This window comes from Gavia stellata, chromosome 1 (genome assembly GCF_030936135.1).
Source record: "Gavia stellata isolate bGavSte3 chromosome 1, bGavSte3.hap2, whole genome shotgun sequence".
Classification (NCBI taxonomy): domain Eukaryota; kingdom Metazoa; phylum Chordata; class Aves; order Gaviiformes; family Gaviidae; genus Gavia; species Gavia stellata.
Genome location: NC_082594.1, coordinates 57539682 through 57559511, shown reverse-complemented (window position 1 = coordinate 57559511; position 19830 = coordinate 57539682). Strand labels below are relative to the sequence as shown.

The 19830-nt window shown below is 39.3% G+C and overlaps 1 protein-coding gene across 2 annotated transcripts in view; it reads left to right on the top strand.

Annotated features, from left to right (window-relative positions):
- Positions 1 to 19830, top strand: part of ABCC4 (ATP binding cassette subfamily C member 4) — a 151821-nt gene that overhangs the window by 4896 nt on the left and 127095 nt on the right. For both annotated transcript variants that reach the window (XM_059818482.1, XM_059818476.1), the window contains exons 2-6: positions 8897 to 9007; positions 11229 to 11349; positions 12007 to 12231; positions 17219 to 17308; positions 17755 to 17918. In XM_059818482.1, the coding sequence (XP_059674465.1) occupies positions 8897 to 9007; positions 11229 to 11349; positions 12007 to 12231; positions 17219 to 17308; positions 17755 to 17918 (711 nt within the window). The remainder of the gene's footprint in view (positions 1 to 8896; positions 9008 to 11228; positions 11350 to 12006; positions 12232 to 17218; positions 17309 to 17754; positions 17919 to 19830) is intronic.

Below are 19830 nucleotides of genomic sequence, written 5' to 3'. Positions count from 1 at the left end.
ATGACATTTTATAAAGATCTCTGAGGTGGCTAATTTTTAGTTCATTTATTGACTTATTGGTGCAGGATGATTGTGGTACTCTAAGAAACTCCAAAGAAATATGTAAGCATCTTCAGTATAGATAAACAGAAAACACATTTTCAATAGCCAAAGAATCAAATCACACTTGTTTCTTTTTTTTTCTCCTGATTGAAAGAAGACTGAGGATCACACATATAACTTCTTTTAAAGATAATGCCTTGTTTGTTCATTTATCAGGTATTTAATATCCTGTAGTCAAATTTGAATCATTCAGTCTCTTGAACTACTGCATTTATGTGTAAGTTTTGCTTGTTTCATTGCAAGATAGCTGTATTATGCAGAAGAAACTATTGTTTGAAAATCATTGTTTATGAGCTACTAAAGTTAAAATATGTGGGTAAAGAGTGTTAAATAGATTATATTGACTAGGGCAAGTGTGTATAAACTATCAGAATGTTAGCATTTGCTATCTACAGTACATACCTGCTTAGATATGCAATTAGATGAACTGTTTGAGTATAACAAAACAGTGAGGCTATTTGCCTTTGGAATGCCCTACGTAAAGCATGGTGTATCATTTATGAGAGAAAATGTCCCTCTTACAATTGCGGCAAAACTTCAAAATTAGGAGTATGTTGTGCTGTTGGTTTTTCCTTTTTTTCCAAAAATCAGTTTTTTCCCCCCGCTTCTAGAAAATTCTTCAAGGCCTTAAGTAGAGTGGAGGAGGGAGATAACACAATTAGATTTGGGGAGTGGAAGGTTAAAAAGACCAATCCTCTATTTTTGTATCCCTGGCACCCAACCACTTGTAATAGCAGTGTAAACTCACAGGTGATTTTAATTCTTCCTGTTTTCATTGCTTGCCAGAAAGGATGTTAATACAGAAATTGCTACCATTAGGTTTCAGCATTAGCATTTTCTTTTGGAAACTGAAGTTGGAGACCATTATGGTCAACTAGACTTTCTGAGTAACGTTGGTTTCAGGCTTTTTTTTTGTTGTCGGTTGCTTTTTTCTGTTAAACATGTATGTGAGCTATAACACAGTTTTTAGATGCATTTTTCAAGTGGTGAAGAAACTGTCTGCTCCAACTAAGTTGTTTCAGTAGTTATCTAACCTGAGATTAGAAACTTGTTTGGATGACCAATTGTTTTCTGCAAAATTGAAGAACTCTCTTCCTTTTGCTCTATGTAACTACTTAGGCCCTACTTCAATAAATAGCTTGTACTAAAATTTATTGTTATAAGGCATACTCTTCAGACCTTTGCATCAAATCTTTGGTATTTTGGATATTCTGCTTGGCATGTGGATGCTGGGTTTGGAATCAATATTTTAATAACGGTCTTTGGAATGCCACAGGTACAGGTGATGATGCTCCCCCGTTCCCTGCTTCCAGGCCCTGCAGAAAATGTTAGCCACGGTATGCTTTCCCCCCACCCCGTCCCCTTCGCCATGTTTGTACTTCTTCTTGCCATCTGGAATATCAGGAATTATGGTAGAATAATCAGATGTTTCATACCAGTGTAGATGAACAGCATGAAAATAGCCTGCAGTAAGTGCAATCAAATACCAATTGGGTTACCGTTAGCATCAGAAAGTGGATGTTCAGCAACTTAGCTGCTTACGCTGTGCTGTGAAAAAGCAACAGCATGGAAGATGAGATGAAGCTGTCTATCAGAGGTTAATACAGCCTGACATTGGAACTGGAAGCCTGAAGGGTGTTTTTGAGCAAATATGGCTTTGAAGTAATTTCATTGTATTCCTGTTTTTTCCTACTGTAAGCAATGGGAAAATCTACTGTTTAAGTTGCAGTAAGCTGGGGGGGGGGAAGTTGCAACCAAAACACCAGTTGAAAAGCATCTGAAGAAATACCAGAACTTACTCTGTTTACTTTATTAATTGTAGATGACTGCCTTGGTAAGGGGAAGCGGGAAAAGGCAGCTTACTGAAGAGACTGGGTGAGCATGTGAAACAGAGATAGGTTAAAAAAAAATAAAAATCACATGATGACTACAAAATGTCATGGTGATATTTCTGAATTCTTGCAAAATAACCATGGAGACTGTCTGTGTGTGTCCTTCTGTCTGTACATCCCATCCCAACAGTGCTCCTCTGGACTGAGAGCAGTGTTGGATTTGCACTGCTGGTATAGAACTTCAAGTCATGAAGGTGGGTAATGAACAGTACAACAAAGCAGGTAGACATGTGAGGTAAGCCACAGAGGATAAGCAATGTGGATTTATAATCAAAAGGTCCCGTGAGGAAACCCCGTGTATTTTACAAAAAACCCAGCTCCAAAGCAGGTGATTAAAGAGGAAGAAATACATGTTGTTTTGCAGCTTAGTAGTTGAAGTAGTGCTTCCAAGCTGCTCAAGGAGATGAAATCCTAGTGCTATGGAAGAATTTGAATAAACAAAGACTCTCCTGTACAACTGGATGTTGAGTGTAAACAGATGATGCTTGTAATGTAATGCACAAATAGGCTTAAGAGGAATGGGGAAAATGCAGTTTGTAAACCACGTCCTTAAGGAATTAGTTGATGAGAGTATACAGGATGTGGCTTTGACTGGATGCTGTAAAATCACCCAGAAGTTAAACTTCTGCCTGTAATTACAAATGAAGAAGGACAAAAAGAAAAGGTTTTTCTAACTAGAAAAGTAGTTTATGTAGCCTGATTTTTCTGACTTGGCCAGTGATAAAGTGAGGACTTTTGTGAAATTGGTGAGAGCAAATTTTTGCACTTGTGCAGAGGTACCCTAAGACGTTAGTGACCGATTCTGGTGTAACTGTTGGGGGGCTGGTCAGGGGAATTGAAGCCTGTGAGTGCGCCCAGGGCCCCGACAGACACATCCTCTGGTCTTGGGACATTTTTTATTTGTGTCAGCTTTGAGGTGTAATTGCAAATGCCTCTTGGCTGATGTTTTGTGACAAACTTTCTCAGTTCATGAAGAACTTGCAATATATGCATGGGTTTCTGGAAAGCTCTGCAAGCCTGCGCTGCAGTGTGAGAATGGTACTTTTTTGAGCGTTTGCAAGCAGGACATGATACAAATCCAGAGGTACAGCAGGTCCCATCTCTAGGTTAATGGACCAGTTGAGCTGGACAATGCTGGTAGTTTAATCTACCTATCTATAATGTATTTCTTACTTGGCTGAGAGGAAATTCTTTTGGGATGCTAGCAAACCTAATTTAAAAGGTTTCTCATTTAGGAAATTATATTTCATGTATGAAATAGAGTAGCATGAGTATTCTGATTGCATAATGACCCTGCCTTTGGGATAGCAGGGCCTGATACTCTTACATGCCATCTCCATGAAGAAAGGGATGGCTTGAGACCTCCCCTTGAGGTCTCACTTCTCGTATGAGGGTAAGAAAACACTGTGTTTCTTAGCTTTTTCTGCAGACCTTAGAGACTTTCCAGAATCGTGGTGAACTTGCTCTAATTATAGCTGGTAAAAATTGTACTTTCCTGAACAACCAAGTAAATTATGGCTGGTTGACTGTGTTGTAATGTTACAGGGTGTGTAATGTCAGGGCCCAGGAGCAGGGAAATGCAGGAAGTGAATGTTTATGTTATGTTCTTTGTGTATCTGCTGGTTAAGAAATGAATCACTTTCTTTTTTTATCAGTGCCCAAGGTACTGCTGTAGAGGTGCAAAGCTTTTTGGGGTCAGAGCAGTGATTTACTGTTTTGCAGTTGGCTATTTCTTGGGTTTGCACCAGGTTACAGAGTGATTTTTTTTTTTTTAATTATTTATTATTTATTTATTTTAATCTTTATTCCTAGTGATACCAGTATTCTGCCAGTAACAGAGTCTAACTCTGGGCTTCTTTCCAGACTGATGTCTTTGATCAGCTAATCGCCTTGATAGAACAGAGGCATTCCCAGCAGAACAGAAGGTACTCAGGATTCTTACAGATATTCACATTTTTACATGCAGTTCATGCTTGCAAAAATTTGGGCTAAGCTCTTTTGGAAGGCATCATGTGAACCTTGTGTTTTGAAAGAGTGACTAAAATGAGGTGATGTGTAAGAACCAAATAATTATTCAAAATTCTTAGCAAACAGGAAGGTACCTGGGGAAAGAGAAGATGATGACTAAGAGGTCCTATTTTTATTTAAGTTGAACAGCTTCTTCAGAAGGAAATATAGAAGTATGGGACTGAGGTGCAAGTCTTTCCTCCCTGCCATGTTGCTTCTCTCTTTCTTCAGGCAATAGATTGGTAGTGAGTCCATTTTATGGCCTTGGAATAAGAGTAGTAGTTTGCATCACTGTCTATATATTCCCTCAGTTTCTCTAGGTCATCTTAATTTTTGTTTATTATTTTAGCTTTTTATTAAAGAATAATACAGCTTGCACAGTTTCTGTGTTCATAAAAAATTCTAATTTTCTGTGGGCTTTTTTTTTAATCCCCCCTTGAAGAGATCAGTGTTAGCTGATCTCTGAACAAAAGACATACCACTCTAACAAGCAGTCTTCCTTTATGGCTAAGTTGAGGTTTCAGGGATGTTCTTTATGTAGGCCATTGCCTTATTTGCCAGCTTCCTTTAACAGTCCTCTTACAGCACTTTTTAATTTAATTGAGTCTTCAGGCAAGAGAAGGGCCTGGTTCTTTTGCTTGTTATGAGTGTGTGACTCGAGTACAGCAGGCTGTGTGAAATAGGTTGGTCTCAGTTCTGCTCTAAGTGCAGAGAATTCCATAGGGCGTAATCTGCATGTGGCGTCCTGTTGAAAATTTTTACTTTAACGACGGAATATGAACATCTGCTAAGTCTTCTGTCTGAAAGCAGACCTTCCAGTGTGAAGTTCAGGACACATCAGTGAGACGGTGAAACTTGAACCATTCTTGCCATACTGAGAATTTGCAGTGGACAAATAGAAGACCTGATTCTCGGGTCAAAAGCTCTTCAAGGACTGAGCGTAGTTTGAAAAGAAAAATTTTTAACCTTCTTCTAAAGATCTTCAAGTATAGTCTACAGTGACACAACATACTGTTAAAAGCTTTTGTACTCTTAAGACCTCCATAGCAGTAGCTCTTGAAGATCAGTATTTTTGGTGAGAGTAGTCAGAAAGCTCAACAATGGTTGATTTTTTTTTTTAATTTTTCTTTATTTTTATGTATTTTTTTTCCTAACTGTACAGAAGCATGTGGACTTGTGCTGAGTCTTCGCCATGTTGTCCATTATAATAATAATGAGTCACAGAATGAATTTACCACAGTTTTCTGCATACTCTGGATTGGTTTTCCTTGCCTTCTTTAATGTTAAAATAGAGGTTGTAGTGCAGTATATTACTGTTCTCAAAATTATGGTTTTAACTAACGGAAAAATGTGAGAAGCCCTGAATTTGCGCTAGGTCTCACTGGATCTAATAGTCTGAAAACCTAGAGATTTTTGGCAGTTTTTATCCTGCACTATGATCTCCATCTGCTACTTAATTTGGAAATTCAGTCTCGTAGTGTGTACAATACTTGATTGGTGTGTAGATGGGGGAACAGAAGGGATTTGCTACAAACCGTAAGAACTCAGTGGAGGTGGGTGCATCATCAGTAAGTTTTTTGGAGACTTTAAGGCCAAAGGATCACTAGCAATCCTGTAGACTTGAGACCATTATTTTTCATCTGGTTACTTTGCAAGTGGGCTATGTGACAGCTGCAGTCAACACTTTCTGCTGCTGTTGGCTCTAGTGCTGAATCAAACTGACATCAGGATAGAGCAGTCGCCCTCAACAGAAGTACTGTTCTTCCTGTGGCCTGGTTGTGGTTTTTCACCATGTTTTGAAAAGTATAAGTAAAGGAATGGTGTTGTACAGAGTAACATTAAGACCATTGTTTTGTTTTTTAGAAGTGTATATTTAAGTGTATTTTTAAAGTGTCTTATTTTCCTCTGTGCATTCTGCTACATGCCAGTAACAGACAGCACTATTCAGCACTGGTGAGGCCACATCTGGAATACTGGGTCCAGTTCTGGGCTCCCCAGTATGAGAGACATGGACATACTGGAGAGTGTCCAGCAAAGGGCCACAAAGATGATGAAGGGCCTGGAGCATCTTTCCTGTGAGGAAAGGCTGAGAGAGCTGGGACTGCTCAGCCTGGAGGAGAGAAGGTCCAGGGGGATCTCATCAATGTTTGTAAATACCTGAAGAGAGGGTACAAAGAGGACACAGCCAGGCTCTGCTCAGTGGTGCCCAGTGACAGGACCAGAGGCAATGGGCACAAACTGAAACACAGGAGGTTCCCTCTGAACATCAGGAAACACTTTTTCACTGTGAGGGTGACCAAGCACTGGCACAGGTTGCATGGGGAAGCAGCGGAGTCTCCATCCTTGGAGATACTAAAAGCTGTCTGGACATGGTCCTGGGCAGCTGGCTCTAGGTGGCACTGCTTGAGCAGCAGGGAGATTGGACCAGCTGACCTCCACAGATCCCTTCCGACCTCAGCCATTCTGTGATTCTGGAATAAATATCCTATTTATGCTCCCTGTTAAATGTCGGAAAGATTTTTGTTTTCACCACCTTGGCAGCAGTAGCTAGTGGAATCTCTTAACCATTTCCATAGATAGGAGAAGGATTTATTTCTGCATTTTCCTGAAAGGGCTGCCTCATCCTAATTCTTGTGATAAAGGAGTTGGGGAAGAGAACTTGTTCTCTATGCTTCTCTGTCAGAAAGGAGACCTGTGACTTGTTTATGGAGTACACTGTAGGCTAATACTGGTGTTGCAAGACGAGGAACACTTGGTATCGGCTACGAGTCAACTGACGTCTGCAGATCTTTCCTATAACTGTCTGTCCTGGGGCACATAAAGCCTCTCTCGTCCGGCAGGCAGGAATTGTTTGAATGGCCATGAGGGTATTTGCCTCACGTCTGCTTTTTACCTGTGGTCGGCAGCAAGAAGTGAGGCTGAAGAAGAAATGTTTCAATGGAGCAGGTTCATTGTGTCAAACCAGGCAGAAGCTTTTCTGCTGGTGGGAGCAACTGATCTGTGAGACATTTGGTCAGGAGCTCTAGGGAAGTTGTGGCAGTGATTGGGGCCCTGATGCTCTTTGGCCATACAGTCCAAGGAACAGACTTGTTTGACAAGTACTTTCTGTTTCTAATTGTACCTTTAACATACATAGAGGACTTAACAGTTCACGTATCATACATATCGTCAGTACTCGCTCCAAGAGTTTAAAAAGGGCTGTTAGGCATCAAAGATGCTACTCTAAGGATAGAGACTTAATCTTTGAATGAGTCACACAAACACTGTGCTAACACGCTAAGTAATGAAGGAAAAACACTACTAATCCCATCTGTTACATGCAGTTGTGCCATGGAGCCTGTGAAAAAGGTTTTTGCAACAATTCTGTCTTTGAAGAAACTCTCTGAGCCCCCTCTTCTGGTGTTCAGCCTGCCCCTCCACCCTCTCTAATCAACAAACTTCTCATAAGCCAGTGTATGCAAAATTAAATTAGAACATGCCCAAGCAAAAAATGCAAACCTAGTTGATGAGTATTCATAACCACGGTTGTGGTTGTGAATAAATAAATGCCCTCATTGTAAACCATCCCAGTTAGAATTCTCACATGTTGGCCTTCCAGAAAATAATACACTTCACCTAGTGTACCAGGTGCTCTTTTAAAAACTGTGTTGGTGAAGTCAGGGAATAATTAAGCATCAGAAGCTAAGCAGCTGTTATGAATTTTCACAGGCAATCGATATCAGAAAAACATCTTGCCATGAGTGTGAGTATTTTTTCCAAAACAGGTCCATCCCTGACCTCTTGGTTCTGGTCATGTTGGCCAACTGAGAAAGTACTTGTAGGAAACAAGCCTGAGAGCCAAAATCCACACTTCTCCTGGAAACTAAGTGTCTTGGATTCAGTAGAGACAAACTAAGTGGCAAACTGCAGTTGCCCTACTCGCCCTGTTCCTGCTAAGCCATGCCTGTTTCAGAGGTGTTGTCTTTTGCTCCATCTCATGAACAACTTAATCACTTCTGTGCCTTCTGCCATACATCTGCTCTGTGGAGCACATCTGAAACTGTTTGGACCTCCTTGATGTTTCAGGCTTGAAGAAGGATCTAGGTGCATAAAAGCTAGTCTTGCTGTTCCCTGACAGTATTATTTGGTCTAAGAAAATATTGTCTTTGCCAACAAACTTACAGTAGTGCTATTAGAATTTGTTTTGAAAGCACTCTCATAAAATAGTGAGCTTTTAAAAATCTGTCTGCTAAGGAAACTGAGCTGTTAGACAATGTTTTCCTTTTTTGAACCTATACACTGTGACAGTGTGCTTTTTGTTTGTATTTCCAAAAATGGCTAAGATCAGTTCTAGTAATAATCCATTATTTACCTATTTTTACATTTGAGTGGTTGTCTTTAAATTGCTGACCTTTTAATATTTGTCAAGATGGCAGTTGAACAGCAGTTATTTTTTTCCCTCATGTAAATGAATAGCCACGCTAGTTAAAAAAAAAGTCTTTTAATATGTATTACAATTTTATTTACAACTCTGTCAATATTTTAATAGTTGGATAAAGTTCTGTTTTTTCCTAAATATTTAAACAAATGCTGATTTTCCTTAAATGTAAGGAAACAGTAATAAATATAAGGAAATGTAATAAAATAGTTGCCTTAAGGCCAAGAAGAGTTGTGCTGACTGTCTGGATGTCTGAGAGTAAGGTGCTATGGGACATAAACAGCTCTAGGAAATGCTTTCCCATTTGTAAAATGGGGATAACTTAATTATTAGGTAAGAGAAAAGTGCAGTAAAATGTGTGGATGTTGAGTGATGCAGGAGAAGAGAAGGGAAGAAAGGGGTAAAAGAATTAAATTTATGTAAAGAAATTACTCTTTTGGTCTGCTGATCAGTTTATTAATAACTTCTATTTAAATAGGTGGTTGAATCCCTTATTTATTATTGGCCATAAACGGAAGCTTGAAGAAGATGATATGTATAAAGTGCTGCCAGAAGATTCCTCAGAGAAGCTTGGAGAGGAATTGCAGTGGTAAGGAGAAAAGTCATTGTTCTCTTTCATTGTATTTCTGTTGGTGAAGGTGAGAGTTTTATTCCTATTCTAAAATGAAAAGAGGTTGTTTTAAAGTTTAACAAGGTCTACTGTTAAAAATGCTGAAAGGCTAAGAGTAATATTTAGAACTTGTTTACCATGGAAGCATTTTAATTTTTTCGAGTTACACATAATGAAAATGTATTAGAGTATTTCCGTTATGTCATTTATAATTAATATGACACTTTGCAGAATGCTTGGAAAAGAAGACTTTTCGTCAACTGTTACTGCAGTAATCCTCAATAAATTAATGTGAGTCTTCTGGTCTGTGGTAGAATAGCCATGGAAACTTTTAACAAAAGTAGGGAAGAAGTTTCAGGTTTTTTTCTTTGTTGTTTTTGAGCACAAACTGAATTAAGTGATAGCTGTGTACCCTTTATATATGTGTGTATATAAATATATGTATGTTGAAAATACGCCACTCTTTGGCAAAGTGGATAAAATGCCTTAGACATATAAAAGCTTGCGTCTAGGAGGTGTTTTTATTTCGTTATACTAATAACTGGACTGTGTACCAATATGTGTCATCATGAACCCAGGGGGATCTATCTCTTTTTCTTTTAATAGTGAAATACCTCCCAAGAATAACAGTTAAAGTAAATTGTCTTGAACCTTGCAATAGAGAAGATTTTTGTTTCAAATACTTTTTCTTAAATATTATTAGAGGAAGAGGTGTCCCTTAATGAAAGATGGCCCCTGTATTAAGAAAGTGTGGCCTTGCTATTTCTTGCCTTTACGCTGAAGGTAGAGCAAATGAACTTTCCTAATAGTTTGGTTGGGATGAGAGATTCCTCAAGAAGTAAAAAAGAATGCCAAAACAAAAGGTTATGACCAGATCCTACCTCATCCTGCTCTGGCTGAGTTCACTAAAGAAAGAGGGACAGCGATAAGCTCATAGGAGTGCAGCTTTTAACATCTTGCTAGCTGGAGAGCTTTGCCAAATTCCGCGGATGTATCTTGAAGCGGTTCAGGGAGTTTGCTGTGGAGGAAGATGGACTCTTTCCAGTGATTCTTACAGTAAAAGCACACACTTTCCATGAGTCAGGAAATGGTAGAAAATACAGCATGCAAAAAAAGAGTGGCTTTTAATTTTTTTGTGTACTTGGCCAAGAAGCGGAGAATATAATTCATAAATAGCCATCTAAGGAAGTAGCCTTTTCTCTTGGGCCAACAAACCCCACAGAATCTACACAGTTGCAATTCTGCTTCTGAAGCATTTAGACAATAACTCTGTAATCCTTGTAGCAAAAAAGAGGATAAAAATGAAAAAGTTTTGTTTTGCTATCCATACTGTATGCTTCAAACTTGTGTGCCTTGTTGCAAAATAATTTGGCTTTCATGCCTTAGACTCATTTCAGCTCTCAGACTAGCAAAGTCAGAGGGCCTGGCAGAAAATATTTAGCCTCTAGAAGCAAGGAGAGTATCCTGCCTGACAACAGCGTGCTTTAAGAACTCTGCTTAAGTTCTGTTAACTTTCTTGTTAAAATCATGCTTGTTATTACTTTCTTTGATTTTGATGTGAACAGATTGTATCCTACTTGTGGGCAGGCACGCAGTAATGCAAAGGTCTTTGCCACTCTGCTGCTGTAATCTTTGCCTTCAGAGAGACGTGGGGAGTGTTAAGTGACAAAACTTCTGCAGACAGTTCCCTGTGCTTTTGTGCCATATCTGCTCGTTTGCATCAAAGCACGTGGTGGAAAGAAGAAAGGGCCAGACATGAGAAAGAGTTGTGCATCACAACCTTTCTGGGGAAGTGCAGGGCTTGTAAGAAGATAAAGACACTCCATGCTGTCTCAGTTTAGTCCATAGTCAGGAGATCATATGATAATAGGCTCTTAACCAAGGTGAGTGGCTGTCTAAACTGAGAGGAGAAGAAAGAAAGGAAGAAAGGGTTCCTCATCTGCAAATATGTCAAAAGCGATAGTAGTCAACAGTGGTGAATTGTTTGTGATTATGAAAGAGCAAATAGGGCTATAATACTAAGTACAACGTGGTTATGTGAATGAGAAAACATGACTATGTGTTAACTTCTTTTATATTTTTTTTAATTGTGTAAAAGTGATCATGGCAATCTGGCTGTAAGTCTGAAAGTATTTTATTCCAGGTAATTGCCTTATGGTTTTACTTATGTCCTCCAGCATGTTTGTGGGTTTTTTGTCAGGTACTGGGATAAAGAGGTGCAAAAAGCAAAAAAGAGAGGAAAAATGCCACATTTAACAAAAGCCATTGTTCTTTGTTACTGGAAATCCTATTTAGTTTTTGGAATTTACACAATGATTGAGGTAAGTGGTGTGAAATGTCATACAACACACTTCTTAGCTAATAGCAGTGTGAAACTTGGCCTCTTAAATTGCACAGTGCATACTTGTGACTTCATGCTGGGCTGTTCAGAGAATCCGTAATGTTCATGTACTCTCTCAAAAAAGTAAAACAGAGCCACAGCCCTGTAGAGACTGAAAAATTGAGTTGTAACTGCGGGATTATGTATGTGGAACAGAGAGCTGATTTCAGTGCAATGTTTATGAGACATTAGAAGCTGTTGACTTGCTTTGTAAGGCTTAGGAGTATTTTATGTGTCTGAGTGGGGTGCCCCATAGAAAAAGGTTTTTTTGCTATATGTAAATGCCTTTAAAGGAGACACTGTCATCTTTAAAAATGGAAGTGTAATACATATTCATGCAATTTTTATAACATCAAAGTTTTAATTGGTAATTGAGAGAGTTCTTTTTAAAGATTCAGCTAAATTTTAATGTGGAGCATGTTTCTTTTGGATTATGTGTTCATAAAAATTGACTTGACATTTTAGAGCACAATAAAGACAAAATAATAGGGAACGTGACTTGTGGCAGTACTTGGCTCTTGTTTGCCCGGTTATGAACTTGGGTAGCATGGTATGGTATGAAATTGTTCATACTTTTTTCCCTTCTTTTTTTTTTCAGGAAACCCTCAAAATAATTCAACCAATATTTTTGGGAAAAATTATTAATTATTTTGAAAACTATGATTCCTCAGATGAGGTAGCTTTGAATTTTGCATATTGCTACGCAGCTGCTCTGTCTGTGTGCACGCTTATTCTAGCTATAATGCACCACTTATACTTCTATCATGTACAGCGGGCTGGCATGAAGCTGAGGGTAGCTATGTGCCATATGATTTATCGGAAGGTAAGCAAACCTGTTTACAGGTATTTTTGGCATTTGACAGCTATTTCATTAGAGGGGTTTAAAAATACAGTTATTTGTTATGTTCATGCTTGCAATTCCATTGAAGTTACTCATTTGTAGAAATGTAATGCAAACTAATATGTATGAGACCTTAAACGCATATATGTGCTTTTGCTCTCTCTTTGGTAATACGGAGTCTGAGCGACAGCTTCAGTCCTCCTAGTGAAGGTGGTGAATTAAATAGCCCTAAAGCCCTGGAGGAGCTGCTGATTTCCACCTGCTCGTGCCGTCGCTCATGCCCCCCCATTGCTGGTGCAAGGGCTGTGTGCTGGAGCGGTAAGAGGCCGTCAGCATACAGCAGGAGAGGGGCAGAGCTCCCCGGGGATGCTGGCAGTTACCCAGCCCTGCAGTTTGGTCCCCGGGGAGGACGTTATGCTTGGCTGTCACCACCTGCTTCAGCCCTCCCCATTGCCTGGGAATTGCTTCACTGTCCAGTTCCCACCCCCCGGCCCTGTTGTGGTTAATGGTGGGATTTATTTATGTTTTCTTGCGGCAGTGCTGTAGAGCTAGTGAGCTGCCTCCCCTGGGGGTCAGGGGGGCTGCCCCCCTCTCCCGGGGCATCCCTCAGCTTGGTTCAGGGAGAGGCAGCAGTACTGCGACGCTGCTGCTGCCCCCTCCAGGCTGGCGGGGGTGCTCGGCGTCTGCACAGGCCGGTCCCTTCAGCATCCCTCCTGCTTGGCGGGGAAGAGAGAGAGGAGTGGGCAGAGGAGTCAAGCTGAATCCTAAAGGCAGGATGGAGCCGGTTTTTAGTATATCAATTACTGGCTTTACTGTGGGAGCACTGGAGACCTTCGCTACAGCCAATGAAGCGTGAGAAGTAAGCTGTAGTTTCTTTGCTGTCTGTGTCCCCTGATCAAGAAATAGCTGTCCTTGACTGCAGACAGAACCGAGGCCACTGTCAGATGGAAAGTGGAACAAGAGAAGCTGTGGCTGTTACCTGCAGGAAGGACTTGAGGGACATCCAGGATGAAATGCTGGCCTTGGTGTGCTCTGGGGAGCAAGCAACCCAATTGTAAATGTCTGCTTCCCTCTTCTGAAGCTGTTGGCAATACCCAAACCATTGAGTCCGTCTCCGCTTCCAAGCAGGAAGTCCCTGCTGGGGATGCTGGAAAGGAAAATGCCCTATCTTTCTACCTTTAGTGCTGCTAAATAGTGACCTGCCAGTTCTTACCTCAACAAAGAAGTTTAATTGAAGGATCAGGACTATAGAGTTTCTTCAGAATGTAAAGAAATCCATGTTATTTTAATGATTAAACATAGGTACCATCCACTTAAGGCAAATGCTTGTACTACTGGTATAGCTCATGCAAAGGTTTTGGGCGAAGCAATAAAGTGAGGAGAGTAAAAATGGCCCCATTGTAAGTGTTGATTGCTTTTCATGCACATATTTATTCTCCTCCCTCTTCTGATACCTTGGAAATTATCCTCTGGGAACTTGGCTCTAACATGGCACACTGCTTTCTTGTACATAAACATCTCTCTAAGGTATTAATTTACTAAACTGATTATCATAACACAGTTTGAAATTCATGAAATATGTATATAGTGATGTTGTTTGTTGCTGTGTTGATATTAGCTTAGAAGCTTGGAAGAGAAATGTTCATAATGTGCACCCTTATTTCTAGAGATGTGATTAAATGGAAAATTAATCTCCCCTCATCTCATAAATGTTTACTCCTGAGGGTGAAGGCTGAGGTCACAGCAGAACATTGATAAACCTTTCTAATCATTTGTCTTCATTATCTGAGGCTTATAGATAGGTCATACTTTCTCTTTATCCTCATATATGCTTTTGAAAGAATCTGGATGCTAATTTACCAGCACTTTTGCAGTGTTCGTTAATTCCTGTAGTAAATAAAAACTTGGATTTGCAAGGATGAGTGGGTTGGATGAGAAAGCATCCTTAATAGAGAACTTCAAATGCTCATAATTCTCAAGTTTCAGACCCTTTTTTATTTCCTGGAAAGTTAAAATCTCATTTACAAAAAGCCTGTATTCAAACTCCAGGATGTTTTGTGATCAGTAAGAAGTATTAGTGATGCACGCAGGAAGCTTGTAACAAAAATGAAAACGGAATCTGTCTCATGACTCACAATCTCATGTTTTAAAACCAAAGGCTACTTATGGGAGGCTGGTGGTTTTTTTTTTTTTTTTTTTCCCTTGAAGACTTAACTTTTAGAAGTTCTTTGAGGTTCAGAATAAACTAAAGCAGTTTAAGCTGTGGAGTTGAGACAGAAAGCTGCCAAAAAGGTGCCAGGAGTTATTTGACTGAACAATTATATTATTCCTTTCTATTCTCAGTTCTCCCTTTTTAATATGCTTTTGAATTAACTATTTGGGGCAGGAAGAGATTAAAACACTAAGATGGGAGTACAGAAGGCAATTTGTGGTTAAAGAGTTGAAATTGGGCCTGTCCATTTACAGCTGGGGGAAGAAAAAAAGTTTAACCTAAGACATCAAGCATACAAGCTGCTCTCATTAGTTCATATAATTAAAACCTATTTTCCTTGAGAAAGAGTGCTTGCTGGGAAATACAACTGTACGGAAAATTTATGGACAGAAAATGATAATTGGCAAATGTAAAATAAAATGTAAATTCAAACTATAGTTGTTTTTTAGAAAGGTGTGTGGCTCTAGATAATCTTCAGTAGTATTTCTTACCTTTGGAGTGAATTTATAAATGTTATGGTCAAAGCAGTATTTAAAGGCACAGTGTACTGACTTTGGCTGGGATAGAGTTAATTTTCTCTGTAGCGGCTCGTATGGTGCTGTGTTTCGGATTTAGTAGAAAGGGAAAGCACCAAAATAGGACTTTTTGGTAGAAATTGGCTATATAAGTAAAACTGCTGCTTTGTGCCCAATTTTTCCATTTCCTTCTGTATACTTTGCAGTCTAGACAGGTCCATTCAGCCAGGAAAATGTAAGGCTTACTTCACTTAAAAAAAAAAAAAAAATTAAAAAAATCAAAAAACAGTGCTACTTCAGATGTAGTTTTGAAGCAGGAAGGGAAGAAAAGACTGAAATCGCATTGGCACTGACGATGGGAGCGGCTGTCTCTTCCCTGAGAAGACAAATCAGTCATAGACGAGCGCCCTCCTTTTGGCTCAGATGCTTGCGTGGTTCCTCCTGAGACTGTCTTGGTCAAAATGAACTGGGCTAGCACATCTTGAAACTGTTTTTGCTGCCTGTGTCTGAAATAGCTAGGAAGAGGTTGGAAAGGTGATTCAGATGGCAGGTCCGAGACAGACCCAGGGCACGGGCCACTAGCAAGACACCAGTGCCATGTTCTTCTGGGTGGCTCAGGTGGACCTCAAATAGCTGAGATGTCTATGTTGTAAAGGAGTAAGTAGCAGTAGGTGCTCTAAACACACCCTGGTGGGCAACTTCTTCAAACACGCATCACTTGAACTCCTATTATTATGGTCTATAGATATCTAACAGCTTTTCTAGGAGCTTATCAACCTTGATCTGTGGTGTGGAGTAAACATCATAGAAACGTGGATGTGCTGTGGCTTCATTACCTGCAGGCAGCTTTGCGAGGGATTTCAGATGTATAGGAGGTAAACGGCTTAAGACAGGGAATGAAGTAATGATTTTCTCAAATAACTAAATCTCGTCTCTCATATACCCAGTATTCTAGATTTATTATTGGAATATCAGAGGAATTTCGTTGTGGAGTTTTAAATGTTTCTGCCTGCTGGTTTCAGTGAAGTTAGGGTTGGGATTCTCTCTGTGATTAATACCTTTGTAACCCAACAGTGAGGTCCAAGAAACGTAAGGCACTTTGTTTGGAATGATGCTTTGAATAGTACTTTGATGTTCTTGCACCTGATTTAAAATACTGGAACAATATTTTGGAAACAGTGCTTTTCAGGTTAGGTTATTGATCGAAAAGGAATACTAATAATAACTGTTTGGAGGGGGAGAAGTAGATGTGCACCACCTAAAAGTGCGAAGTGTTTCTGAGGAGTGAACTATTCCTGTTCCAGGAAAACGTGTAACATGTTTTGTATATTTTTTTACTTGTGCTGCAAAACTGTGTTTTCTTTCTAGCAGGTGTAGAAGGAAGCAGGGTCTATTATCTGCATCTTTGAGCTAGTTCAGTTTGGATCTTTGCAGTAATGTTCAGACTGCATATTTCCAGATGTGATTTTTTGGGGGGTATTTTATAATCACATACGATTTTCTACTGATTAACTTATTTATCAACCTGTAAAAATACTTGATATTTACTCTTGTTGCTTTTCATAGCATGTGCTAAACTTCATTTAATGTAATTCGGAAATCTTATGATTTTATGTAATTCGGAAATCTTATGATTTTACAAAAGTTATTAAGAAGGGAAATATTTATTAATTTGTAAAGGGATATTAACTCTGATTTGCAAAGACAGAAAGCACAGTTTGCAGTGTTAGCAAGAACTGATAATGTAAAATTAATAACTTGGGTTTTTTGTCTTCTGTCAGGAACCTCATTCAAAACAGAATTCTTTCAATTGGCCAAACATCTTGTTTTTAGTTTGGTCTTCAGGTAGAGTTTGTTGCTGCTGTTTTGAACAGATGCTCATAATGTGGGGAAGAGCAATGTAAATGAAAAGTTACAGGCTCTTTTGTTTAGTTTTAATAACTTGCTGTGTTGGTATTTTCCCATTTTTAATCACTTCAGACATGAAGATAGTTATGGCACTTTTGTTCTCTCAGTCCTTCCCTAGACTTTATACTCTCTTCTTTAGGACTTTCTTCAGAATATTTAACCTAACCCACATACTATCTAAGGTTCTTGAACTGTGCCCAGATACTCTAAGGCAAAAGCTGAGATGTGCCCTCAGCTTTTGCCCCGGTGTTGTATTTGTGTATTGAGTCTTCTGTGTGTAGGTGTACTGTGCTCTGTAAGCTGTGACAATTTGAGACTGTTCTGACTTTTTTAGGCACTTCGTCTCAGTAACATAGCTATGGCAAAAACTACCACTGGTCAAATAGTAAATCTTCTGTCAAATGATGTGAACAAATTTGATCAGGTAAGAAGTATTACAGATCTTTCCAAGGGGCTGAAGAAATTGTGGGGTTTGAGTTACGAAGTTTTCGTTTACAACTGGTGGTTAAGTGCTTCTTATGAAGACTTCTTCTAGTTGTTTCTCAAACATCATTGGAAGAGAAATATTCTTTTAAAATATGGGAGGAAAACGTACTTTCCCTCCCCCCCCCAAATGTTTTCCTGCTGTTTTCCTAAGCTCAGAGAAATGTTGGTGCATGAAGAGAAAACAAAATCAGTGTGGTAATTTGCTTACTTTCTGGAGGTTAGGCACCTCTGTGTACATTTAGGTCTCTGAATCTGGTGCAGAATTCTCACTGGATGCCACAGTACCTGCTGCAGGCACAGGTGCTTTCTCAACTTTGTGTTATTACAGTTTAATTTTTTAGCTAAGACCAAAAGCTAATTTTTGTTTCTTAACTGTTTGCCTAGGTAACGATTTTCTTGCACTTCTTGTGGGCTGGACCAATTCAAGCTGTAGCAGTAACAGTACTTCTCTGGATGGAGATAGGCCCATCGTGTCTTGCAGGAATGGCAGTTCTGATTATTCTTCTTCCTGTCCAGACCTGTATCGGGAGGCTTTTTTCTTCCCTAAGGTAAGGTTGCACATGTTGGGTTATAGGTATTTTCTGTCCTGGGTTTTAAAATGAGCATACTGGATGGAAGTGGAGTGCTGCTCTGAGATCAGCTTCTGTCTGGTGAGGTTTTTTGCGTGGTCTTTTATCTTTGCCAATGTTTTTCATAGTCACTAATGTGAGATTTCTGAATTCCTGTTTAGGGACTTGAAGTGGTCTGTCTTCCAGACATGCTAAAAATATCTGCTACTCATTAGCTGTCCAGTATATTAAAAGAGTTGGGCTGCTTCTGTAGTGACCTTACTGTAGATCTTGGCGTAGAATTGTTGTAACTCCTTGAGCTTTGCCTTCGTGTATTGATGCTTAGGGAGTGGTTACTACAAAGGCAATACTGTCAGTGCTGCCATAAGTTTGACATACTGGGGTGATACAGGAGTTGAGCAGAAAGCTCTGAAGGTTTTGTTTTCAAAGATGTTGCTCTCTCTCCTCCAAGACAAAGATGCAGAGAGGGAAAAGGGGAAGGAACTGAGACAGAAAGGAAGAAGAAAATTATGATGGTGGGTTTTATGCCAGCTATGAGGTTTCTAACTGTAAGGTTCTAAGCTGCAGAAATATAAAATGAGTTTGCGGTAATTTTCCATTATCAGACAAATTTAATTTGGTTTTCTGTGACTTCCTCCTAAAAAAATAGACTTGCCTCAGGTGGGAATATTGAATTATCTTCAATGTTCTTGCTTCCTAACTTTCTTTTTCTTGTGTCATTAATCATGCTCAACTTGCATCATGAGTTTATAAATGGCTTTTGCATCTAAATGGGAATATTTTTGTGTTCCTTTACTGTGTACGCATATGCTTATTAGCGTTATGCACTTTTGTTGCATTTTTATTCAGGGTGAAGGGGTTCCTTCTAGCTCTTTGGATAAGTAAAACTTTTTTTTAGTGAGTTACTGTTGCTTTCAAGTTGTATTTTAAGACAAGTTTTCCAGAGGTCTTGAGACTGGCATTGCCGTTGCATGGCTAGGTATGAAGAGAGAGCTAAGAATTACAAAATGAGACCAACTCATAGACTTCCTTCTATTTGTAACCACTGTGATAGTCTTCAGTTATTATGCTCACATGCTATTTCGCAAGTAATGAGCCATTCAGTGTTCTCTGTCAAAATCTTAGGGGTTTTTTATGATAAAACCTGTTTGTAGAACACTTCCAATATATTCTTACATGTGAGTTTTCAATGCATGTGTAATATACATGCGTAAGTATCAAGCTACTTCACTGTTGTGTTTTTTGAGTTTTAAGTTTTTGGGGTTTTGAGCTCTGAGTCAATAGTTAAAAAACTTAGCACTTAACTAGTGCCTTATCCATTGTGGCAAGCAAATTTCCCATTTTACAGATGGGAAGCTGAGGCACAAAGAGATTAAGGGACTTGTCCAGGGTCAGACAACAGGGTGACAAAAATGTCGTCTTGAAGGTATGTATTTTAAAAGTTAATCAGTGGCAACGTAACGTTGTTTGGGTTTTTCCCCCATTCATTAACAGCCACTTATTTGGATGCAGTGCAAGGGAAAGCATTTCTTAACCAGAAAAACTTTTGCTTGTCTACGTGTGCACAGATCTTTGTATTTGTGCATAGAAATGTGCAGTGAACAGAAGGAGTTAAAGGAAAAACTGAAATGGATTGCAGCTCTGTAATGATGAGTGTGTTCACATGGCAATTGCTGGGAATCTGCATAGATTTAAGGAAGTCGGCCTATGAGGAAGTAATTTAAGGATTAAAGCTTTTGCTAAAATCAAGGCACGCTCAGTGTGGCAGCTAATTTGTGCTATTATTCAGCATTATACTTGTGACCCAGTCTTGTAAACATAGATACGCGCACCAGTTTATGATGCAGGCATTGGCTTCCATGCTGTAGGAGTTTGCAGAAATGGACTCAAT